This window comes from Diplotaxodon limnothrissa, linkage group LG16 (assembly GCF_057381915.1).
Source record: "Diplotaxodon limnothrissa isolate DT_005_m linkage group LG16, D_limnothrissa_male_GT1.1, whole genome shotgun sequence".
NCBI lineage: Eukaryota > Metazoa > Chordata > Actinopteri > Cichliformes > Cichlidae > Diplotaxodon > Diplotaxodon limnothrissa.
The window spans coordinates 8,143,578-8,169,946 of NC_140611.1; the positions used below are offsets into that span (position 1 = coordinate 8,143,578).

At 40.5% G+C, this 26,369-nt stretch overlaps 3 protein-coding genes across 6 annotated transcripts in view; all 3 read right to left on the bottom strand.

Moving 5' to 3' along the window:
* Positions 1-10,384: 10,384 nt before the first annotated feature.
* Positions 10,385-11,812, bottom strand: gja3 (gap junction protein, alpha 3). Of its 2 annotated transcripts, XM_085374956.1 has the most exons (2): positions 10,595-11,812; positions 10,385-10,519 (listed from the first exon to the last, which is right to left on the bottom strand). In XM_085374956.1, exons 1-2 carry the CDS (start codon positions 11,810-11,812, stop codon positions 10,385-10,387), a joined length of 1,353 nt encoding a protein of 450 aa, XP_085231082.1. The 2 variants fall into 2 exon arrangements, with proteins under 2 accessions (XP_085231082.1, XP_085231081.1); XM_085374955.1 differs by having other exon boundaries at positions 10,385-11,812.
* Positions 11,813-15,544: 3,732 nt separating this feature from the next.
* On the bottom strand, positions 15,545-18,481 carry gjb8 (gap junction protein beta 8). 2 transcript variants are annotated; one of them, XM_085375027.1, is made up of 2 exons: positions 18,435-18,481; positions 15,545-16,748 (listed from the first exon to the last, which is right to left on the bottom strand). In XM_085375027.1, the coding sequence occupies exon 2, from the start codon at positions 16,713-16,715 to the stop codon at positions 15,927-15,929; it is 789 nt and encodes a 262-aa protein (XP_085231153.1). In that variant the 5' UTR covers positions 16,716-16,748; positions 18,435-18,481; the 3' UTR covers positions 15,545-15,926. The 2 variants fall into 2 exon arrangements, with proteins under 2 accessions (XP_085231153.1, XP_085231152.1); XM_085375026.1 differs by lacking the exon at positions 18,435-18,481 and adding an exon at positions 17,419-17,554.
* Positions 18,228-26,369, bottom strand: part of cryl1 (crystallin, lambda 1) — a 29,490-nt gene continuing 21,348 nt past the window's right edge. For both annotated transcript variants that reach the window (XM_085375025.1, XM_085375024.1), the window contains exons 7-9: positions 24,541-24,649; positions 20,290-20,396; positions 18,228-18,576 (exon numbers count right to left, since the gene is read on the bottom strand). In XM_085375025.1, the coding sequence (XP_085231151.1) occupies positions 18,475-18,576; positions 20,290-20,396; positions 24,541-24,649 (318 nt within the window). In that variant the 3' untranslated portion in view covers positions 18,228-18,474. The remainder of the gene's footprint in view (positions 18,577-20,289; positions 20,397-24,540; positions 24,650-26,369) is intronic.

The window sequence follows — 26,369 nt, forward strand, 5'->3', positions numbered from 1 at the left end:
TATATATATATATATATATATATATATATATATATATATATATATATATATATATATATATATATATATGTGTGTATATATATATATATATATAAACCAACACCCAGCACGCCCCTGCGGGCGGTTTATCCTTCAAGCTCGGGTCCTCTACCAGAGGCCTGGGAGCTTGAGGGTCCTGCGCAGTATCTTAGCTGTTCCCAGGACTGCGCTCTTCTGGACAGAGATCTCCGATGTTGTTCCCGGGATCTGCTGGAGCCACTCGCCTAGCTTGGGAGTCACCGCACCTAGTGCTCCGATTACCACGGGGACCACCGTTACCTTCACCCTCCACATCCTCTCGAGCTCTTCTCTGAGCCCTTGGTATTTCTCCAGCTTCTCGTGTTCCTTCTTCCTGATATTGCTGTCATTCGGAACCGCTACATCGATCACTACGGCCGTCTGCTTCTGTTTGTCTACCACCACTATGTCCGGTTGGTTAGCCACCACCATTTTGTCCGTCTGTATCTAGAAGTCCCACAGGATCTTAGCTCGGTCATTCTCCACCACCCTTGGGGGCATCTCCCATTTCTCTGGGGCATCTTTACACAGCCTGCACCTGGGGTCTTGCCTGGTGTGATAGACCCCAGCCTATATATATATATATATATATATATATATATATATATATATATATATATATATATATATATATATATAACTATAATTACTTAATTACGTAGTGTAGATAATGTGTGTGACTGAAGCGGCATCATAGAAAGCGGCATAACTTTAAGTATGTGGGGGTTGCACTGATGAAATTTTAACCACAAGATCACTTATTCCTTTTATTTTGTAATTCTTTGTTAAAAATAACCGAGGATTCGTGATCTAGACTTTAAAGAATGCAGTCAGACCAATAAGTCTGGTACCAAACTAGAAAAGCTTCTGTCAAACAAACCAACATCTTTCCATGAGCCAGCGGTCAGGCCTCCTAGAAACAAATTCATCACACTCCTGAAATACATAAAGAGGGCCTGAGGTATTTGTGCTGTGGACTGAGTGTGAATTTGTTAGGTGATTAAAGGCTAAATATAGCCTCCTGTCTGCCCTGAACTGCAGACTGGTGACTCAGTGACAGACGTTCTTGTTCTCAAGAAGTCACTTTTCCATCACAGGGGCAAAGTGGGGCTTCAGAGTGGATTAAAACCATTATCGTGACCACAGGTCTGAACGTATTTACTTTCTGGATGTATCGTTATTATTTATTATTTTGTTAAATTCTACAAATGTTTTACATTAACAGGCGATTTGTAATAAATCAGTGTGAGGCGTTTTAGGTTTGAGTCAAAGTCTGTGCAAAATCTCAAAGCTGCTGTCTAAGTAAATAAAGATATTTCTCAAAATAATTTATGTAGCCTTTTCAAAATAAAAAAAATAGGAAAATCATAACAAAAAAACAAACAAGAACATATAATTTAAATTTACAGGCTAGCCTTTGGTCGCCCTGAAAAAGATTTCAGCTGAAAAGCACAGGACTGTTATTGTTGCCTAGTTACCAGTTAACAAAGAACCAATGTAGTTTGCAATAAGTCAAAAAATCTTGTGTTTTCTGCTGGTGAGCTTAATATGATTTGTAAGACAAAAGTAACAAATTCAATCAGCTTTTTAAAAAAGGTGTAATAAAAATAGAATAGAATAGAATCCCTTTATTGTCACTGTACAGTTGTACAATGAGATACATCTGTATGTATAGTGACAATAAAGTCATTCTATTCCATTTTTATTAAGCATAAAAAAACATTTATTTCTAACAAAATTTCTAAAAACATTTCTTTAAACTGTTGGGGATCAGAAACACAAAATGGCAAAGACATGGTCGAGAGAACTAAAACTGTAATTAAGTATCTTCCTTCCATTTGTGCATTATTAACTTGATCTACAGAAGAACAGACACAAAAACAGGAACAACGTGAATCAAATGAATCCTGCTACGAATGTTTGGCCCTGAAGTGGAAACAAAGCCACTGGTGAGTGATGGGTTGAGGCCTCCTGTTAGTCGTGCCAAAAGATCATCTATCTCCCATCACTCTTCAGCCACTGGACCCAAGAGCGCAGCACTCATGTACTGCACTCCCCTGTTAGACACACTGCCAGATTTCTGCACTAAGTAACCCAGTGCTCATTTTCTTACTTATTGAGGTTTTTGGAGTCCTTTCACAGCTAAAGAAAAGAGACTAGTAAACTATGTCTGCAACATAACTGACCTTGCAGAGCTTGTGTTTACAATGAAAAAAAAAGATGCTTTGGATTTGCATCTTACAGATATGCATATGAAGAAATATGCTGCGCCAAGAAAACATTGGGGCTTAGAAAATGTAGTCTAATCTCTTATAGTCTCATTAGTGTTGACCTCGCTCATCATGAAAAAACTAACTTTTCTCTATGCTAGTGTGCTTTTGCATATTTGAAACCTCCATTACTTAAAAGTTCATAACAAAATAAAAAGCACTGTTTTGATTGCAGATAGAAGTGTCGCATCAACTACTTTACAGACATCTCTGTTACAGCAGTCTGTGGGCAAAACGCTTGTTTGACATGCAACCACCTAGGAGATTGTTACCAAGGTGATATCACCTGTTGGTTTTGGCCTCTCCATCATGATGAAACGTAGCTTTTTTGGCTTCTGTGTTTGTGGAGCTAGAAGTGACCATATTTAGACAACAGATTAGAAAGAATGTTATCAGCTAACACTAGCAAGATTTGTTAGAAAGCTGCATCACTGTACAGTAGGGGTGCATTGCACTCTTACATATCTGCTGATTAATCCTAATTATTAATGTTATTAAGATGAATGCTTAAGTAAAAGTCTAAGAAATTACTACAATTTCACTCACCCAAACTGAAATACACACCACACACAGTCAGGTGGGGCACTGGCCACCATTCAAAATTTCCTGGCCACCCTAACCGGCAAGACAGTCCTATGTTGGTAGTAATTTAATAAAATTGCAGAAAACCTGGTTCAAATCCCTGACCGGGATGACCGCTCACACTCTTGCATGTTCTAATATTTATTTGTCTTTCCTGGCCAAGTTTTGCTCTTAAAGTTGACTCCATTCTGGGAGAGTGACTCTCAAGATGCTTCTGCTCACCTCTGCTGAGAATCATTAAAGCAGTGGTTGGGACCTCCAGTCAATCAATCATTCAGCCAATTAAAGCAGATTATTCTAGATTTCCAAATCTTATTTGGTTTTTATATGTACCTATTTTCAGTGATATCAACGTTAATAGCAGGAAATAAACTATTTATATCATTATTCTCTTTCTGTCTTTTTTGTCATATTTTTCATGTAACCTAAATTTGAAAACAGCAATTCTGTTTTTGGTGTTCCACCCCTGTGAAAAGATTCTGGGGGCACTCCTGCTCTCAGCAGGTTGTATCAATAAAATGCTTCAAAAGGCACAAACATGATGGAGAGATCCAGTTCAGTCTATAGATGCCTGCATCTGGACACCTGTCAGTTAACTCGAGCGTTCAGGTAGCAAACTTCACCCCCCGCAGAGTTGTTATGCAAAAGGAAACATGAACTATAAAGCTCTTTGGCACTTTAATTTGTCAGCCTGAGGTTGCTGCTTGGTTTGGCATCAGAACAGACTGATTGTAGCCTGCAACACGACTGCACTTGTGGAAGGAGGAAGAGGACATGTAAGCAAAATATACAGCTGATTTGGCAACATTTAGCTGCAATGCTTCAGCAACACTAGTTTCAATCCAGTTTGATATTATTACAGACATTGACTAATATTTATTAAATAATACATAAAACACTGTAGCATTAAGAATATGAATCATGTGTGTATATAATAACTACCAAAGGTCCAGTCTGAGCCCAGCGAGCAGAGGTAATGCTAACTGAGCCAGCCACGGTGATGAAATAGCGAAATAGCTGAAAATACTAACATCAGTATCGAAAATAACTTCAAATCGAGCTGTAAAACTTTACATTTACAGTTTGAATTCATAGTGAGCCCGAGTAAGACAATGAGCTGCTGCACAAAGCTGGAGTGGGGCCCCTTTAGAAAGGTTTCCTACTCAGCAGTCACTGCAAATTATCCATCAGCTGTTTAAGGTGGGGTGGTTGCAATCAGAATGACCTCCTATAGGAGAAAACGTTTCACCATTGTCACAGTTTTAGTTTGGTTGATGGTTCTGAGTTTCACAGACCCGGTCAAAGATGTTGACACTGAACAAACAGACCTTTAACGTCAAGGAAGTTTTATTACAACAACTCTACTAGACTGCATCCTCTGTTTGCCAGTTAGAAGACAATAAGAAAAAGGTTAAGCGTAAGAGACACACAAAGCACCATCCAACAATCTAATACGGTCTCCACCAAAGGATTTTACTGATTACATGGTTTACAGATAAGTACACACAATGAAACAGGAATATAATTTACATTTCCATATAATGTAGATAGATTCATATTAATATTAAAAGACATGTTTATATGTAGGTAAAGCTGTACGTTAAAGAAATTTGTGTGGGTGTCAGACCTTTTTATAACCTTAAATGTTCAAATGTTTTTAAAAATTTTAAAAGACATGTGAATTTGCTTATTTTATTACAATAGATTGATCAAATATAAAGATTTTTATCCAAAATTCTCACTGGACAACTGCTGTGTGGCAAAACCACCCCATTAGGCAGATTTTTGCTAATGTCACAGGCAGATTTGAGGATGTCTCTTGTTGTTTTTTTAGTTGACACGAGTCCCAAATAAACAATTCAGCTTTTATTCTATGACTAAAGCTTTTAAATATCATCAATATATCATTATTTAATATAATTATGCCTTAGGCTAAGCTTTTAGAAACTGACATGTGTACTCAGTGTTGGGAAGGTTACTTTTAAAATGTATTCCACTACAGATTACAGATTACATGCCCCAAAATGTATTTTGTAATGTATTCCGTTACGTTACTCAATGAGAGTAACGTATTCTGAATACTTTGGATTACTTAACATATTATCATGTTGTTTACAACTACGTGAATGTACTATTGCTGTGTGATTTATTACTATTACTGAAGGTCCGCGGCTCCGAACTGTAGTAAAGGACCTCTGACTAATACGGCGGGGTCCCTGTCGGCTCGTAGCCGAAAAATAGCTTTACTTTGTTGTCTGGGTCAAGTTTGCTTGCGAGAGACAGAGAGAGGCGTTGAAAGGCTGCTCCAACGGAACTTATTGTTTCGGAGGAAAACATGAACACAGTCGAGTCTTAATAGCTTATTTACAACTGGGCTCGTCAGGCACTCTTCTTGACTGCAGTGGTTATTATTATATTTACATGCTTCCAGCTCCCGTTTTTGCTCGATGACAGCTCGTGCTTTCCCTTTTTCTCCCTTTTCGCGCTCACAGACACATAACGAGTATGGCAGTCCATTCTCCCTGCAACACGGACTACACTGCCCGTGAGGCTACATTCTGCATTCTGCCTATTAGCTTAGCACAACAACAACAACAACAACAACAAAAAGGTGCTCTCTCACCCAGGAAACACGCAGAGAGAGAGCGTCACCCTGTAACCATGGCAACCGCAACGCTGCCGCCTGGAACAACAGAACGTAGCTGTCAAACAAAACCAAACAGTCCTGACCCGCGACAAAATGAAACAGGAAAGTACCGCAGTGTAATCCATTTATTTCAACAAAGTAACTGTATTCTGAATACCACCTTTTTAAACGGTAACTGTAACGGAATACAGTTACTCATATTTTGTATTTTAAATACGTAATGGCGGTACATGTATTCCGTTACTCCCCAACACTGTGTGTACTATGGCTCTCACTGGGTACTAGACATCACTATTAATCCTTCAGAAATTATTCAGGACCACTAAAATTTAGCACTGAGATTAAAGGAGTTTCTTTGTAAAATAATTATCATTTGAGTAATATTATGTAAAGGTCTATATAAGGCCATTAATTACAACCTCCATTTACCCAAATGTGCATCCCTTCACATTTACTTAAAAGTATTTGAAGTACACATTTCGTTAAGTCCGCATTTTTCTCTTTGTATGTTTGCTCACTGTGCTCAAAGGAAGTTCACACTGAGCTGTAAATTCCACCCATCAATATCATGCATCGCACAGTGTTGTAAATCCTCAGTTCTTGTAATTGTGCAGAAAGTGTTTGCGGTAGATGTTTGACTCCCAGGTGCAAGACTAACACAGCCGTGTCATTTTAATTATTTCTTGATGTGGTTATGAAGTAACTCTGAGTCAGCGCCACTTTTTAATATTTGCTGTCGGAAGGCAGCGTGAGGGAGTGAACTGCGGAGGGTTGAATGTCAAAGAGCAACAAACAGGAAGCCGGCAGTATGGGAAATGACAAAGGAGGAGGAAAAAAAACATACATACATAAAACTGAGGATAGCCTAAAAAGGAAAACACTTGAGAATGATCCTTATGATCTTTATAACTGAGCCAACTACAAGCACTCACGACGGCGGATTAAAATATCTGAAAAAAAGCAAGTTCTGGACTTCATGCATATTTTGTTTTTGTCATTCTACTTTTATTAGAAGATATATGAATTCCATCTGACCATGACTTTTAAAAATGTCAGCCTAATGAGTCTATTTGATGAGTAATGTGTGACAACTGAATGTAGTGCTGTTGAGGTTAAGTGGCAGATCAAACCCAGACTGTGCTTCTGATAAAATTCTGATTAAACTGAGTTTAAAGTTTGTAGAATTTGCATTTGTTAAAAAAACAAAGTGTCTTACTTTTTATTGTGTTTACACCATAAAACCAGTTCAATTAAGGGAGGGCTGGGGGGAGGGGGTGTATTTATCCTACTTTTTGTCATCTTATGACTTTTGTGTTGTTCAGGTTTAAATTTAAAAAAGGGGGTGGATGGAAGGGCAAAAATCCTGGAAGTTTACCTAGCAAGTAAACATCTCGTGAAATCTTTCCCCCAAAATTCAAACCTCGAAGTCTAACATTGGGTTCCAGTTTTGCTGTCTGTCCCATTATGACAAGACATTTCTGTCCAAGTTTGGAAAAAAGTGTTTCTCCAAGTTTCTCTAAGTTAACCAAGAATTATCAAAACCTCATGTTACATAAGGTAATTCGGAAATGGGCCTCTGGAAGTGATTTTACATTTGGACAAACAGCTAATAATTAGCTCTCTGATTGTGATCTTCAGATTCATTTGTTCTGACAGACTGGAATAAATGTGTTTAAATTGAAACCTAAAAAGCACAAAGCGACTCTATGAAGTATTTTATTAATTATTTGTATTTTGTCATCTTAAAAATAGAACAAATCACGGCCTCTGTCACTCCATGACCCCAGTCCAAGACTGAAGATAAGATAAGATAAGATAGAACTTTATTAATCCCTCGGGTGGGTTCCTCTGGGAAATTCGACTTCCAAAAAGCACAGCAACGACCGAAGTTACAGTTACAGAAGCCTGCAGCTCTGATTTCATTCATCATGTAAAGCAAACAAGAGCAATAAATATGGTACAAAAAATTTATTTAGTAACAGTTTTGTAAACATTTGAGGTAAATGAACATTTACATCATCTTGTTCTTACAAACAAATAATTCATACACAAGGCACTTCTCTTATTTAAGACAGCACTGAAAACAGGTTGCTGTTGTGAGCATTGTGAGATGGTTCCGACTCCCTGACGAGCCAGAGAAATCATGCTCTGCATGAAACATAAGAGGAGAGAGTTTGGAGGAGTCACAGGGATCACAGGCTTCGAACAAAACATCCTGTCAGGGCTTTGTATGCAGGGTTAGGGAAGGGCCAGCTACCCAGCTAACATTCTCTCAACATTGGAGCCATCTGATGTGACGTCTAACCAGAGTCCCGACAGTTCTGTGAGAACATACTGAGTAAACAAACAGAAAATTACCCCAGCTGTTATTCTCTCTCCCGCCACTGTATTGTTTTTTCTCATCATCATCTGAGCTTGAGATAAAATCTTTAATAATACATTTTCTGTGAAGAGTGACTGCGCTTTGGTTTAAGACATGTTTTTCCCTTTGAGGATCATAAAGATTGGCGTCTTGCTCTCTCCCTGTCACTCGACTGCTACCAACATGAGCCCTGCAGAAAAGTAGTTTTGTTTTCTAAATGTGCAAATCTTTACCAACTACCAAGTTGTAAATGCAGATATCAAAGAAGTCTTTGTCATTTGAATGGGAACCATGGATTTGGAAGGGCAGCTTTAATCTACGCATTTTATATATTCTCTTCTTCGAGTCTCTATTTGCGCTGAAAGAAGCTAAATAAGTAAGATACAGTATCACACATGATACTCCTGTGGGCGCTGATAATCTCAAACCATACTGTGCCATCATTCTGTAACCCCACCACCACCACCACCACCCTGACAAATGGAAAGACAACATTTTTTGCACTGCTCCTACTCCAGTGTATTAACCAATACACAATAACTCATTGAAAAGTACTGTTCCTACAGACATATTAGTAATCAGCTATGATGTTATGCTCTACCAGTGCAATATCTCCAATGCAGATGGTTAACTTTTCACACAGTGCTGCTGTGTGAACTCTGCCCCGGTGTTGGACTCACAGGAAATACAGCAGATTATTGTTGATGTAAAGTTAAAAAAGCTTTTTGAAAGTGAGTGCCTGGGTTGTGGACAAAACCAAACAGCACAAAGACATAACAGGAACAGAGGACTGCGGCTAATGATGAGTTCAGTTTAAAAGTTTGGGTTTCTAAAGGTCTCTAAGAATCAAGATGAACACAACAAAATAGAAGCAGTCGAGGCTGACTGCACCCTGCGGCGTTCTGAGACGCCCAACGCCAGTCACCTTGTCTTTTTTTCTTTTTTCTTTTTTTTTTTTTAAGTCATAGCTGTTTTGCAATCACAAACTGACTACTACAAGTATGCAATTTATGAGTAAAATTCAATTCAGTGTAAAAGAAAATGACCAAAGTTGCTCTCAATCTTTAGGTGTGGGGGATTTCTGTTTTTTAAAAAGGTGGGAGTGGGTTTGAGGGCCGAAATGTTTGCCGACAATCTTACAAAAATGGTTACAAACGTAACTCTGGAGCTCTGGGAGGCTGAGCGTTTGAATTTACAAGGTAAATCTTAATAAAGTTTTTTTTGTACCACTTAGTGGCATGCATGCATTTTTTATAGCCTTTGAAGGCATTATCTTATATTTGTGCAGTTCGCTGAGAGCATTTTTCTTTTCAGATATGTTGACTAAAGGTAACACTGACAGAGGGAGGCGTAAGGGACTCCTACTTTCCTTGTTTTTGTGCCTGGTTTACTGGCAATGCGGTGTTCAGAGAGACCCAGATGTACTCTGGACATAGCAAGAAAGACTTACCAGCATTTTTAACCCATATCCTGTCCACGCTTCACTTATTTTTCTTTAATCCCAGGACCCTTTGAAAGTTTCCAAAGTAACGTCCTATCTGTTCCATGTCATTATAACTTTTGTTTTTCTTTTTTAATAGGATCATGGGTAGAACCTAGCTAGCCTACTTTGCCACGCAAATATGTCAGTGAATCGGTGAGTTGTAGGGCTACACATGCTGGCATGCACAACTACACAGAACACAATACATGTAACGTCATGTACAAATGCATTGAGGATGAATTACTCTCAACACGACAAATAAGTCAAGTCAGTAAAATTCAGGAAGCGCAGAATGGCTTCCGGGTCTCCCGACATGCCGTGCAGCACACCGTGCACGTTTGTGCTGCAAGTTTGACAATGAAAACAGATAAAAATGTGGACTGAGATTTATGATCAAGTTGCCCACATCCGGTGCCCTGTGCATTAACATCAGCTATCTCTGTTTCCTCCAGATAAAAATATTCAAAATTTCCAGTCACCGGTCTTCAATGACCATTTCCATTTGGAATAATTAGTCCTCGCGGCTCAACAAAAAGGAAAAAAATAGAGAAACACCAGAAGATCCCCTTTCCCCAAATCAAACATGTTGGTGAGATGTGTCCATTTTCATGTAAAATTAATAGATCACAATGTCTTTCACTCCATCCATTGCTGTTACCGGAGGCTCCTGACTTTGTAGAAGTGCATGGTCACATATTGTGTGCATAAATATAGACTATTAATCAAGAAAAACCAAACCTTGCCTCAACTACTCTGCAACTCACCGATTGCACTAAATCAACGACAGCTAGTGGTTCAGTCATTTCACATTTGCCCTAAACATTCTCTTGACTTTCTTGCTTTCCTGTCTCATGGTTTGTTTTGTTTGTTTGTTTGTTTGTTTTGTTGCTTATTACATGTTCATGATTGTGTCTGGGTTTGGGGTGAGGATAGTGGCATGTTATTCAAGAGGGCTTTAAGGGACATGAAAGGGCTGAATGCATTTAGACAGCCAGATCACTCGGCCTGGCCCTGATGCTGCTGCTCTTGCTGGCCCGACTGAGCCGCCGAGGGTCTGTGCTGACCATTACCGGAGGCTCGTGCATCTCCACTGTGGTGGTGACGTGGCCTTCGTCGTGCTCACTCTTTCCTCCATCCCAGCTGCCTGCGTTGGAGGCGTCGCCAGGGCTGCTGCCGCTGGAGGCAGCGTTGGCAGTCGCGTTGGTGATGTTGGTGTTACTGGTGGTGTTGCTGGTGGGTAGGAGCAGAGCACCATTGACGCTTTGGTGCTGCTCATTGTCGCTGCTGGTGGCAGAACAAGAAGAGGAAGGTGGAGGGGAGGTGGCCTTCATCTCCCGAGTCTGCTGCTCGGTTGCCAGGTTGGCCCAGTTCTGCTGTGTGGCCAGCCTGTGGTTGTTGTTGTTGCTGATATAGTAGTGGGAAGAGGGGGAGGATTGGAGGGACTCCTCCTGCTGAAGGTCGTCCATCTTGAACTCTGCGGCCGAGGGCACGGCGGCTGGACCCATGGGCGGCAGGAACGCCCCGCTGCCCGCCGTCACATCTGTGTAGTTGGGAGGGTAGCTGGGGCTGGATGGGGCAGTTCTGGAGGCCGAGGCCAAACACTCAGGCTCTGCAATGTCGACGCGGCGCAGCGACTCACGTTCGGGGGCATACTCATTGGTCATGCCCTGTTTAACTTTCTTCCATCCAAGGTGATAGATCTCTAACAAATTCAGCAAAAGAGACACGCAAGCCACCACAAGCATAAATATAATAAAAATAGTCTTTTCAGTGGGCCTCGATATGAAGCAGTCAACGGTGTTGGGGCAGGGCCAACGTGCACACTTGTACAGGGGCCTCAGCTGGAAGCCATAGAGAAAATACTGGCCCAAAATGAATCCCACTTCAAACAGGGTCTTGAAAATAATGTTGAACACATAGGTACGCAGCAACGCGCCTCTGATACGGATTTTGCCATGTTCGTCCCTGATTGGCGGCTTCTCCTTTTTGCCGCCTCCTCCTCCTCCTCCTCCAACATCGCCACCATTTCTATACAGGAGTTCTTTCTCCTCTTGGAGCCTGTTTGCCTTGCGCATCTCCTCCTCCTTTTCTTTCCGCTTTTCCTCCATGCGGACGATGTGCAGCACGTGGCCCAGGTATATGAGGGTTGGCGTGGACACGAAGATGATCTGCAGCACCCAGAAGCGGATGTGCGAGATGGGGAAGGCCTCGTCATAGCAGACGTTCTCACATCCGGGCTGCTGGGTGTTACACGTGAAGTCGGACTGCTCGTCACCCCAGACCTCTTCGGCCGCAGCCCCCAGCACCAGGATCCTGAAGATGAAGAGGACAGTCAGCCAGACTTTGCCGATGACCGTTGAGTGCTCCTGAGCATTCTCCAACAGCCGCCCCAGAAAGCTCCAGTCGCCCATGCTTCAAGAATTAGCCTATGGAGAAAGTACAGGCTGGAGTGGGGAAAAGGAAAGGGGCGCCAAATAGCAAAAAGAGGAGAAATAAGCAGAGAGAGTGGAAGTTAAAGAGGTGCTTAGGATTTTTAGAACAGCTTAACATTTGTCAGTGCAACAGGTGTCAAGGGCTTACCCTCACATTTAAAACACTGCACATGCAATCAGAGAAGAGGATGCAAGGACGTGGAGCAAAGCTTGACATTTTGTTTTGTAAGCACTTAGCAGAAAGTGGTCCTTAAAGAAATCTGCCAGTTCAGACATCACAAATAGATAACAGATCAATAGCAGCTGCTTCTTAGCAGCTCATATACCATATAGGCCACCTCTGTCACTGAACCCTGGTTCACTCCCTTTCTCTCTCTCTTTCTCTCTCACCTGCTCGCTCCACTGCACAGCAGGCATGTGCTGAGATCAACATTATGATGTTCGAAAACAGAGATGGGGTCTAGTAGGGTGCGCACACACACACACACTCAAAAACTGACATCGTCTACACACATCCTACACACCATCGTCCCTCACTCTCTCTAATGCAACTGTAATAATAAAACCACCAGAATGAAAAGAGATTAAAAAAAATAAAATTATTAAGTCTAGTATAATATCTGTGTGATATATTATGGTAAATTACAGATTATTTTTAACTCAAAAACTTTAAAAAGGGAAGAAAGCAGTGATTTATATTATTTATTCTCTGGTTAATCACAATTATTTGCTTATGTATTAGAAAATAGCTGGTATATTTCCCCAGTCCTAACCCGACACCTTTACCAAGCAGCACCACATCCTCACATCGTTAAAGCTTTTGGGTTTGGCTCTTTTGCTTGATAAAGAGTTAAGCTGCTTAAGTTTCAAACTACATTTTAATATTGAAGTATAGCGAATTCAGATGCAGAGACTAGCTTATTAAAGACAAACACGTGGCCTTTTAGACAGTGTTGTGTACACTGAACCCTAATCATGCAACATATTCAGCGTAAACGCACACACACACACACACACACACACACACACACACACACACACACACACACACACTCATTTGAGGGCAAACTTACTAAAATATTCTTGTATTAAAAGGTAATAAATCCATCGACTAGGGTTCACAATATGTATGACACCTAGAAGAGAGGAAAAAACAACATGTTAACTTTCACAAGACTTTGTAAGAAATACATTAAAATAAATCTTCTGGTGGAAAATTAAAACACTGCTGGCTGTTTCAGAAAACGGTCAGGCTCTTTAAACACTGTTTCCATTTATCTGACATCAATATAAACTTATTGGGGGAAACTGCAGCAGTTACACCCAGAGAATCAGAAAGTCGTGCTTTCCATTTGTGACCTTGTGATGACTTATTAGTGACAAACCCACAAAAACTTAAAAGAATAATAAAACCTCACTCCCCTCAGCTCCACAGCTACTTGTGGCATTTGTGTGAAGAATGTAACAGACGGGTTCAAATACAAAGCCCTACCTGCCAGAGTGACAATGCAGAGTGTGCCAGAGTCCCCAGACTCCTTTTAAGCTTTGACAGCCTTTTTGTTCCCCCCTTGTTCGGTAAAACTGAAGCAACTCTTAATTACCTGATAACATGCCGTTCTTCATTTACTGTACTCCCTTTTTAGTGCAAGAAAATAGCCACGGTGGTGTTTATCCGTCATACCTTTAAAGCGGAGATGTCATACTTAAACACGAAACGCAAATCCATCTGCCATCATCGGTGCCATCACTGGAGTGCGTTGAAAAGCGGTGTGGACCTCCCGCGGCTGAAGCGACCCTCCCTCTGTGTCCCTGATCCACCCCCCACCCACACTCAACTTGTCACTTCTCTGACAGCTCGACAAACTATTTTTTTCCTCACGTTTTTTTTAATGCGGGCCTCGCAACCTCGTTCATGCACAAACTTCTCTCCGTGCCTGTTACTTTGCGCAAGGGAAACTTTTTTCTTTCTTGTTGTTAGTTTCTGGAGGAGGCTCGGAGTCGGAGAGATGAGGCTCGGTTAAACGGAGCTACCGCTCATTTCCAGCCATGACTGGGCTGTCACATTGCGTGACCATCCATGAGTGAATCCACAGAGTCATCAGCCTCTCCGGCCACACCACGCCCCTGCCAACCTCCCCAAAACCGTGCGCAAAAAGTTTCCAAAAGTTTAGAAACATTCCCAAATTATGACCCCCGGGTGCTAAAAATAGTAATAGTTACTCATTTTAGGAGGCAGGCAACATTAAATAGCCGCGAGGTCTTTAAAAGGCCGATCCTGTGGACACACTACAATCTGTCCAAGTCAAACGTTACTTAATAAAAACCTGATATGTGGTTATAAAGAGCAAAATGTGGAGGAGAAGACAGAGAGTGTAAGGCAAGACGATTCTCTCCCAGTGTGGGAAAAAAATTCCCCACTTATCCCATATTTCAGTAAAGTAAATAAAACTGCACATAAATGATAATGCACACAGGTCTGTTTTTACCGATTTATTTAAAAATTAAAAAAAAAAAAAAGTCTCATAGAGCAAAACAAGTTGAAGGATCAAAGTGCAAGTGAAATAATAATAATAAAAAAATGTCAGATTTAATCATTTCTTCTTAGAAAGCTGTTTGCTCATTAGTGTGCAGTTTGCTTTTAAAGGCAGACTAATAGAAACTGTATTATTATTATTAATAATAATAATAATAACAATAACAACATGTTGAAATAGGAATAATCAGGATTATCCCATAAAAACAAGAGGAAGTACATCGCTGTTAAAAAAAAAAAATGTAGCATCAGAAAATGTCATTAGGCTTGTTACAGAAAGCTAGAAGTCAAAGGTCAGTGCAGAGCAGGCACACAGACTAGTTTTGGTCCCAGCTGCATCACTTATGTAACATCAGTATACAGCTCACTGTGGTTTCTTTTTAATTATGGTGGAATCGACACGTCTAACCAACACTTTGGAACAGTCTGACTGATCCCGCTTGGCTATTCCTGGATGGAAGAAGGACAAAGACATTTTCACGGCCACGGTGCCTAGCAGTGATTAGTCTGGTGGCTAAAATAAGGCACATGCTGAAAGCTGATACAGCCAGCTGGGGTCAGTACACACTGCAAGAAAAACAATGCAAGTTCAAATAACACAGGAGCAGATCTGGGGCTGAGCGACTTCTGGTGTTTCCAAAAAAGCAGGATTGGAAGTCACAAGGTGAATGAGGAGGAACCCTATCTGAATGTGAAATGGTCAAAGTAAATTAAACCTACACCCTATAAACTTGAAAAACATGAAATCCTAACACCTAAAAGAGTACACAGTATCATGACTCCTGTGTCACGTCACTGGTTTCAGCCTTCTTTTACATTAGATCCAGTCTGGAATTCAGTTTCACAGAAAATAATTCACATGTGTGCAGCATGATCTGTTCAGGGGGATTCTTGAACTTGCTGGCAGTAGATGAAAAACCATCTGATACAGTACAAACATATACGTTCTTCATATTTTTGAATGAAATGGTATGCACGTGTGAAATTTTTTGTCGTCTAACACATGTAAAGAAACATTTACAACCCCCCCAAAAAAGAACCTATGAAGTTGATCAAACAGCGAAGATCAGTGATTTCATTCTAAAACAGAAAAATCAGACTTGTTCATTAAGCGTAATCACATCAGGTACTGTGAACTTAAAATCAATCTCATCAGCTAAAAGCTAAACATACTCTGCTTCTCTTCTCAAAACTTCATTTGTTCTCCTCGGATAAATCGATCACTCAGGCTGTTGTGAAGGCGTTTGTGCTCGTTAAGGGTCCACTGTCACCACTAGATGTCAGTGTAGGCTCATTTTTCAGGCAGATTTCGCCACGTTCAAGCAAATTTCAACTGTGGACAGTAAAATGGTTGCAACCACTCAGTGTTTGACACTTGTTTTACTCTTTACGTTACTATCTGGCAATGTGTTTGTTCGGAGAACTCAGTCAGGTCTTTACAGTCAACCCCAACTATACAGATCCAAAGCTGTTTCACTATCTCGTGAGACAAATCCCAGTAACCAAGACGTAGACACAACTCGTGAGGTTGGATTTACAGTATACACCTTTCTCTTGTCTCTAACACATGGTCTTGTTGCTGGATGAATCTGTGGAAGAAGACAGCAGCATTTCATTCTTCTTGTTATCCCGTGTCACGCTGTCTGGGTAAGTGTGTTTCCTCCTGCTGGACCTTGTCATGCATCTCATGACCGCCTTTACAATGAGGTAGAAGAGCTCGGCCACATTCAGCACCATGCAGATGGCAGATGAAGCCACCATGAAGATGGTGAAGACGGTCTTTTCAGTTGGCCTGGAGATGAAACAGTCCACCTTGTTGGGGCAAGGCCACTGCTCGCACTTCACCAGCCGGGGCATCTGGAAGCCGTCGTAGACAAAGTAGAGCGCATACATAAACCCCCCCTCAAAGATGAGCCGGAAAAACAAGCTGCAGGTGTAGGTCCACCACAGAGTGCCTGTAATGGGCAGACGCCTCCTCTTTAGCGTCTGCAGCTCAGTATCTGTCATCTTTTCAGTGCCATTGGAGGCCAGCATGTTCCTCTTATCACCCCGTTTTCTGTAGGCGACGTGCATGGCCACCAGCAGGGCCGGCGTGGATACAAAGATCAGCTGCAGGCACCACAGGCGGATGTGCGACACGGGGAAGAAGTGGTCGTAGCAGACGTTTTTGCAGCCGGGCTGCTGCGTGTTGCACGTAAAGTCTGACTGCTCGTCCCCCCAGACGCTCTCCGCAGCCAGGACCAGAATCGTGATGCGGAAGATGAAAAGGACAGAAAGCCAGATCTTCCCCAGGCTGGTGGAGTGCTTGTTGACGCCACCTAGCTGGGCGTAGAGAGCCCCCCAACTCATTGCGGCCAAAAGGAGTCCGGAAGCTGAGACAACCTGTGGAATTCAGCAGAAAGTTAAAAGGCTAGAAAAGTGCTGGAGAAATACACCTGCTGGAGGCCTTGTTTTATGGCATATTTATGTTGTTAAAAAGGTGCGAGTGTGTGTGTAATTAGAAAACTATCATTATTTTTCAGATGCATATATTGTGGATGACTTGTGGGATTTTAAATAATTTTTAAAGGGCTGAAAGGTTACATTTCTGGCTACACATGACAAGGTGTATAACAGAGTTGGCATTACAGAGTCAAAAAGCGGACGGGAAAGCAAACTGTATGGATCTATGGTTTTAATGCAATTAAAGGGCATTTTAGCAGCCAAATAATGTTGCAAGCAAAATGAAAAAATATGTATTTGTAGTTTTAAAAAAATAATATTTTTTCCACAAAAATCTAAAAATACACAACCACTCGTTTCCCTGAAAATAAGAGCCTCAAACTCATTCTGACAGTATACAGAAAAGTATTGGGAAGACCAGCGTCTACCTCAGACCAACGTCTGCCAGCTTAAACCAACTGCACTCAGACTGAAGGGGCCCACAGGTTAAATAAGCAGCTGCATTCAAGGAGCTAACACTTTAAAATATCTAAATTCGACACATTATTTCTAAAATATATTTTCACTTTTTTGTGGTGGCATTAGCAGATCGAATTGAAATTAAACTCACCTGTTTTTGTGGAGTTTATCCTAAACAGATTTTTTTAAGCTTCCAACAAGCTGGGGAAACAATCAGTCCTGTTCTCTTCTGTGCGTCTCAGTAGAATCGGTTTGGGACAGACTCGACTTGTCTTGTCTATAAGTAGTGAGTGAGGCGCACACCGATTATCCATCATCCCTCCTGCAAACTGGGAGGGAGGGGCCAAGCTCGAGGTGGGGCCAACCAGCAGGGTTATTAGTCTCTAATTAAATTTTACGCAGGCATTTAATGTTAATGTGACTTCACCTAATAATAACAAAAGGGAGCCCTCCGCCGCCCACACACACATACATATAAAATATTTACAATATAAATACAATATTTCAGTTTATAGAGCCACAAACCTGCACTAGAACACCCAGAGTGTGATGTATGGTTGTCACTATTGGACCTATATCAGTGTGAAATTTAAATCTTTCACAGCCCTCCTGATGTGTTTTCTTATGATTTGGGAACTTACCCGTCACAATTATGCGAGCACATGGTGGCAGTCAGCAGAGAGCACTCAGCCCAGAAATATGTAGTGAAATGTCATTATTTAATTTCTCCTCATTATCAGGATCACAAAAACACTCATCTCTTTCTGTTGTGTGGCTATCAAAACAATTACATAAATGTGTTATTGTGTTCTTTTTTATTAATCAAAACACTGATTCACATTTTCAAGAAATTTGTTTACACAAGAGACCATTAATGTGGCTGAATGAGATCATTGTTTTTCACATTTTACCACAGTCGGTTTTGTAACCAAGATGTAGAGTAAAAGTTAAAACGTGCTGTAGATTTAGAAAAAACAAAAGACCGGTTAAAATTGTATTCATAAGGAGTAGCAATCCAGAGTTATGTTCTAATACTGCTAGTACTCATCATATAAGGAAGATTGATCATTACTCATTTTAAAAAAGTGCTGCTTTTCAGTCAAGGTATGCCTGTTTAAAGAAAAAAAGGTCTTCATTACATGTTGAACTCAACAATCACATTTCTACCTAATTAAGTTGTTTTTCTTGAGTTTGGACCCTGAGCTTATTAGTCCTTCTTCAGCTTGGCCAGACGCATGAGGAACTGGTCCCTCCTCTCCTGCCTGGCTGCCAGATGCTGCTGGTCACAGGGAATGAGCTCGTACATCTCCTGTGGACGGCACAGAAGGAAAAGCTAGGTGAGCAAAGTGGAATGGTTGCTATCTAGGACTTCGGACATGTCTAGTGGGGGAAATAACTATTTTCTCAGTTGCTGAATTTGTACGTTTGCTCACTGAGAAAAAATGAACAGTCTCTAATTTTTAACAGTAGGTTCATTTTAAAATAAAGCTTCTCAGCCGTAAAGCTAAACTAAATATCCTTTTGGGGCGATCCTGGCTCAATAGCTGGCAGTTCGTCTTGTAATCGGAAGGTTGCCGGTTCGAGCCCCGGCTCCGACAGTCTCGGTCGTTGTGTCCTTGGGCAAGACACTTCACCCGTTGCCCACTGGTGGTGGTCAGAGGGCCCGGTGGCGCTAGTGTCCGGCAGCCTCGCCTCTGTCAGTGCGCCCCGGGATGGCTGTGGCTACAATGTAGCTGCCATCACCAGTGTGTGAATGTGTGTGTGAACGGGTGGATGACTGAATGTGTAAAGTGCTTTGGGGTCCTTAGGGACTAGTAAAGCGCTATACAAATACGGGCCATTTATCATAATCTTTTAATAACGTCTTAGCTTTGAAACAGTGACATCCAGGGCCGACACTTGCACAGATCAATGTGCATGCAGTGCTGCCCTTGTTCTCGTGATCACAGAAGGCAAACGAGTCCACCTTAAACTATTTAATGCTCCAGCTCAGGGTGTCCTTACAAGATGACCTTCTGTGGCTAACATATTAACCGCCTGTGACAGCATGTGACCAATTAATTTCTACTTAGGAGAAAGCTTTATGGCTCAGAGGTGAGTAGAAACTGCTGAATTTCAGTCATCCAGAACTAAACACACAATAAATAATGAAGAAAATAATAAATTAAGATATGTATATTAATATAGACATTCCGTGTCTTTGATCTGAATTAACACACATTTTTTTATTTATTTAAAAAAATCTTGGGAGCCTATTGAATACTGAATTGCTCTTTGGGGGCTCAGGTGGCACTTTATTAAAACACTGCAAGGTCTCAAGAACACCCCTGAAAAACAAGGACCCTCTTTTTCACTGTATCGAAACACTAACCAGATATTATGGTCCATACTGACATGACAGCATCACACAATTACTGCAGATTGTCAGCAGCACATCTATCTATGTCCCCTTTTACCACATCCCACAGGTCTTCTCTTGGATTGAGATCTGGTGACTGTGGAGGTCATTTAAGCACAGTGAACTCAATGTCATGTTCAAGAAACCAGCTTGAGATGATCTGAGCTTTGTGATATGCTGGAAAACCAAATTCTGATGCTGCAGCACGCAAAATCCAGAAATTTAGACAGCTTCTCTGGTCCAAGGTGGAAAAGTGCTCCTTGAACCAAAAACTGAAATACTTTTTGGAAATCACAGACACTAAATTCTGTGTAGCTAAAGAGAAAAATAACAATTTAAGAACACACACATAATCAAAACCTGTTGGTGTGCATAACATCTGTGAAGGCACCATTAATGCTTAATGATACATACAGATAATGGAGAAACATTTCCTGCCATTCACATGTCGTTTGCATCAAATGTCTTGCTTTGCTTATTTATCATATATATATATATATATATATATATATATATATATATATATATATATATATATATATATATGTACACTACATCATAAGTGAGTGTATTTATTGAGAGAAAGTTTCACTGTAAACACAACTCTGTAACCATCACACTTACATTAATGACGCTCTTGGCTGCTTCACCACAGAAGTCCGGCACAGGCCCAAAGGAAGACAGAATCCTTGTTATATTTTCACTATATCGGCTCATGTAGTCTTCCAAACCTGTGGGGAGGACACAGCTGTTCAGTGAGGGGGAAGTCCATGTCGATCATCATTCCAAACAATGAATGTAGATCATCTTTATTTAAAATACCACAAAGATTCAAAGACAGTAATGTCACACAAAGTGAAAGTGATGTAATTGCAAACAGAAAAAGAAACATGTATTTCTAGATTGTGAGGGGATGGGCATAGGTGCGGCTGCGGTGCCAACTGGCAATTTGTTTTTGTCTAAATGCTTTCCTTCTGCTGGTTTGAACGTTTGACACATGCTTGATATTTTGAGAAATGGCACATGCTAGCTCCTCTATATTTCTGTGTTCATTTGCAGGGCTGCTATCTCAGTGCTTCAGAACCAGTAATATTAAGTAATGAGTTTCCTCTTTCTCAATGTTAAATATCTCATAAATAACAGTTAGATCCTGCTTTGACACTTTCTGTGTTAATTTAACTTTTAGCGCTGTTCATTGAAGCTGTTCTCTCATTTATTAACCTATAGTGACTCATTTGTGATGTAGGCAGACTGCATTTTGGCTAATCACTGACTGACTTGTCGTGAAAGTTTAAAATAAATGGGTTTGTGAAGCCTGCTACTACAAGCTTCAGTTTAATAGTGTATTTATAAGGACTGGGTAGTATCCAGTATGCTACATGTATGTATATGCCAGTGGAAATGTCTAACACCAGCCCCTTGTTTAGCGTTATTACACGTTGTTGTTTAAAGTGGATTGCTATGCTCATTTGCAGCTCCACAATCTTATTCTTGGACTCTATTAGAACAGCTTTGCATGATTCACAGTTCTAAATAATGCTATTTTACTAGGCCTTGGTGCACTTGAGGTTCAGCCAATGTGAGAAATAATCTATTTAACCTCATTTCCACCTCCCTTTAAGCTTTCTTCTGATTGAAGATCAGAAGATTTACTGAGTGAGGTTTCTGTGCTTAAAGCCTGTAAAAATCTACGAAACAAAGCACTCAGGGCAATAGCGAACGTTTAGTAGCTACTAAGTGTGATGATGAAAGTTCTGGACAGAGAAACAGAAAAGTTTGCAGGTTTTGTAAGGGACGTTTCGTACTTCAACTATACATTACTACTCACAGAAGTAATAAAATGGGGGAGCTATATAATTAAGATCCCTATATCTAACTAGGGTTAGAATAATTAATAAAATATTGTCATTACAATAAAAAAATGTGGGATGTGACTAATGCCTGAGACCAAGAGGTTATGCAGTATGAAAATCATACCATGTATATGAAATGGGAAGCAGTATTCACTGCCCTCTAAATAACATGTCATTAATGTATATAATTCTACTACCTATAATAGTTTAAAGAGATCTTGGATTTATTTTTCTATAAACTGACAGTTTGTACAATTTCACTGCTACTCTCTCCTAAAATACCAGCAGGCATTATTTCTAATAAGAGTTCATGTCATGAGCTTGCTGGGTTATCTAGCTTGCAACCAAATGTTTGTGGATAAAATATATAGTAGTGTGTCCTAGATTGGACGCAGAAAAAGGAGCACCTCTCACAGCTAATGATCAATCAAAGAGGAAACACAGGTCCCATAACAATGACAACAACCGGGCTTAACATATCATAAAGAGGGCCAGCAGTATGGTTTGTTGACATTCCTGTGATAAGCGTAGTAGGTGAATAGGTGAAGACTAGAGTTTTAAAACCTTATTTGAGCAGAGAGATGCAAGTGTGGTGCAAGGTGGGGGGGGGGGGGGGGGGGGGGGGGGGGGGGGGGAGAGAGAGAGAAGAGATGTGCCTACATTACTTCACATGAGGTTGTTATTAAGGTGGATCAGGGGGCTCAGTTTTAAATAGTTCTTTCAACACATTTTCAAAGAGTGGAGCCTTATTCAACGACCAGAAAACATATGGTGAATGTTTATATTTGCAATACTTCTTTGGGAAATAAGGTTTATATCCAACATGTGACAACGGGGTAGCTAGAAAACACTTACTGTCTACATAAAGCCTAGTGGGACACGTTAATGTGGCACGACAGTGTGATAACTATCATCTACCTTCAACCAAACACCCTCTGTGGGAGGAAAATCTTAGTGTTATTTCAGTCCCTTTGCTTTATTTCTTTTCCCAAATAAGCTTTAGCTGTTATTGTTGAATTTTTTCTTATATATCTTTTTATGTAAAGCCTCACTAAACAGGGAGCCCTATTCCCTGTGCCCCTACACAACGGCTAATTGTACAGTAGAAGAAAAGACGGGATACTAATGTTACCACTGTAACTCCAATCAGATAACAGCAGCAGTCCTTGAAAATGAAGCAAACTACCCCATATGGAAAAGATATATATAAATCTTATAAAGTTTGTAACTGTCTTGTATGAAACTTGTATGAAAAGCATACAAGAGTGAAAACAGATATAAGATCCCTTGAAAAATTATATAATCAAACTTGTATGTTTTGGATACTTACTAAAAAAATATATGAAAGTAATGAGAAAGTGGCCACTTTCATGAGTAAATCATATATGTTTTTACTATTCCTTTTCCATATGGGACATAACATCACCCAGTTTGCAACTTGTCTTCCACCCATTTGCGGTACCTACCACTGCTAGCTGTACTTTTACACTAATGAAACAATTTGTGCATGGTCAGCTGAATGTTGGACAAGCTGCCCTTACTAGATAGTGTTTTAAAAAGACATCATTCTAATGCTCTTTTCTGTGAAATTGCATTAATATTTGAATACATCATATGCATCGATGAGCCATTCTTCTGCAGGCAGTGGTTTTAGTTGTAGTGGATGATTCCTTCAAAGAACAACGGCATCTCCTGTGTGCACGCACACAGTTTACAAAAGCAAGGAAATTTAGGTAGCGCAGACAGAGACAGGGAGCCTGAGTGCTCCAGTATCTGATGGGACTGATCTAAAGACTTGAAGACACAACAGGGGTAGGTCTGAGCATTCTTTTGAGAATCTGATGCTTCCTGAACAGAAAAAAAAGTCAGTAAGAAGTTCAGTACTGTAACTACAGGTAGAGCTGGCACCTGGTCTGAAGGCTGCGAGGTGAGCTCTGTGAGTTTTGGATGACTGGTGTGAGGGAGCGCATTCATCGCTACCCATCAAAAGACTGCTTTGTTCAGCCAAAGTGCACACTGTGTGTGTGTGTGTGTGTGTGTGTGTGTGTGTGTGTGTGTGTGTGTGTGTGTGTGTGTGTGTGTGTGTGTGTGTGTACACAGTCAGGGTTACTCTGGGTTTCACACTCACCTCTGATATTCTCCATCTAGCTGAGGTTTCATTCTCTCTCTGACACACAAAGAGATGTCACTGTGTGGTACACTACATGTATTTTGTGCAGCGACACGTATGAAACGCTGTGCCACTTTGAAAATTTCATGTAAGCGGTGAATTACCTTCATTACTCTCAGTCAAAGGCATTCTGTGCTCATTTACTGCAGTCGCTGATGCTCAAAAGCCTGTGCTTTGGTTAGTTCCAGTAATTTTCCACAGCATACATGGCTTGTACATTCACTCTGATTGGCAGATTGGCTGACCTGACTGGCTACCTCCCTGGGCTTTTTTAGGGGGGAGGTAACAATGTTTAAAATAATAACAATAATAATATTTATATTTATAACAAGGTGCAATAATAATTAATGTGCAATAATAACAGTGTGCAATACACATACACTTATTCTTCTTTTTTATACTAAGTTAATATACTGTGTTGTGTTGTTTGTTGCGTTGTGATGTGTCATATCGTGTCGTGTTGTGTTATATGTAGTGCCGACGTAGGACAGTTTTCCAATTTCCTTGTACTACTGTACTATGTATGACTGTGCAATGACAATAAAGAGTTATCTTATCTTATCTTATCTTATCTTAATTGAAACTGGACACCGCACAGTTGAAACTGTGCTGGATAAATGATACTTTCCTCTTCATAAACAGACATTTTATGAACTCCTTTTCCCTTATGAAGAAAGGCTTTTTGGTAAAAATGAATGATTTTGCTGTGAGAATTGAACAGAACAAACACATCATCAAGTCTTTGGTTCAACTATATAAAATTCATGCTCAAAGTATCTTAAACTCAGTTAAAAAATAACCAGAATTAGTGTTTTTATATGTGAGCAAAGAATACAAACCAGGAAATTTTACCTTTAGGTGCATTGAGGTGCATTGTTTCCATGGGACCTATGAAGGCGTAACGCATTCCTAGTCCCTCTGACATCACCAGGTCGATGTCCTTTACCGAGATAACACCATCCTAATGACGCAAGTTAGAAAAACAACAGTTACATTAATTTCACTGAATCGACTGATAATATTCATTCGTTTTGTACCCTTTGTTTTCTGGATATATTTGCTGATGAACTGATCCCAGAACAGCAGCTCTGGAGTCAAACTGTTTCTTTGTCTGTATCTGTTTATCTGTAATGAGAGTTCACACATCTAGCAGGTCAACTTTGAGCCACATGTTAAGTATTTTCTCTTACTGAGTTCATCATGGTCATGGTTACCTAACAGACTGCGGGACAGTTAAGTATATACGAAGGACACACACTTTTCCCTAGCAATTCAACAAAGTCATGACTTTTTAACTCCCTATTATTCTGGAAAACCCAAATTCCCTTTGATCCCATCAGGCCACTCCAGCTATATAAAGTTTCCTTATTCAGCCAATCCTGTGTCCTCAGGATTGTGCACAGAGGGGAAGCTGGCTGAGAATGGGTCAGGTAACTTTGGTTTACAGATACCTGTTGGCCAACCATGGAGGAAATCAAAGCCCAGATACAGAGACTATGGTGAGCAAGAGGAGAGGCGACAGGGTCGTCTTTGTTTGGGTCCTGCGTCCAACAACGAGCCTGTTATCTGAGCAAAGTGGGATGGTGGGTGGGGTCTTCTCTCCACTGTAATCACTGGGGGCTACGAGCTGCTTTCTCAGCCACTCTGCTTTCCAGCTCTGGCCTCGACTCAAGGACTTCTTTTCTTTTTCTCTCTCTCTCGTTGTGTGTGTGTTTGTGTGTGTGTTTGCAAAGGTTGAGGGCAGGTCCCTGTTATGTAAGAAAGATCACAAGACCACTGTCAGGCCAAAGGCTTTGATGCTTAATGCTGAACTTCTGTACAGCTTTGATTTATTGAGGAAGAATACAGTAAATAGATATTTTTTACACATTAAGTAGAACACCTGATGAAGTCCCTGCTTTGAAACATCAAACTGAGCTGTTTTGTGTGCGTGTGCATGTAACTTGGTAGAAACTGTGTTTATTTTAGTGAATGGTTATAAAAGAAAAACAGTACTATAAGTGGAGGAGATTAGTTGTGTTGCTGACATTTGTGGGAAAATATCCATTACATGCTCGAATTTTATTTTCAATAAACAGATGATGCTACAGGGCCATACAAATGTTAAATGATCATATATTGTTTCAAAGAACTACATCTGATCCTTAAATTAATGATAACTTATAAGGCGTACAACATATACAATTGGTCTCTAGCCACATACATTAAAATGCAATTAGGCGAAACGGTGACGTCCATCTCGGCCACATTATTCAAGACATTGGTGCACGAAACAGCTTCCCCAAACTGGCACCTGCTCCAATGTATTTTGTAATGAAATAAACTATTAGAATACATCAATTTGTTGTAAGTGATTACCTGCTCTGTCCTGCTATGTACATGTACGTGTACTGCAGGAACTTTGAGTAATTGTCTCATCAAATACCATTCATGTTTGGTGATTTGTATGTCACATCGTTTAGTTAAGTATAACAGTGCCTTAGGTGAGTGATAAACACTCCCAAACGACTGTAGACGTCACAACTCATTATTTTTGTCGAGCAGTATTGTGGATGGCGTGCCTCTGATGCATGGCGTAAAGGAACGTTTTGGTGCAGCCAGCAGCAATTACAGAGGTGGATTCACTATTTCAGGTAAGCAAAGGTTTCTCATGTAGTAATGACATTTTAAAGGCACTTAAA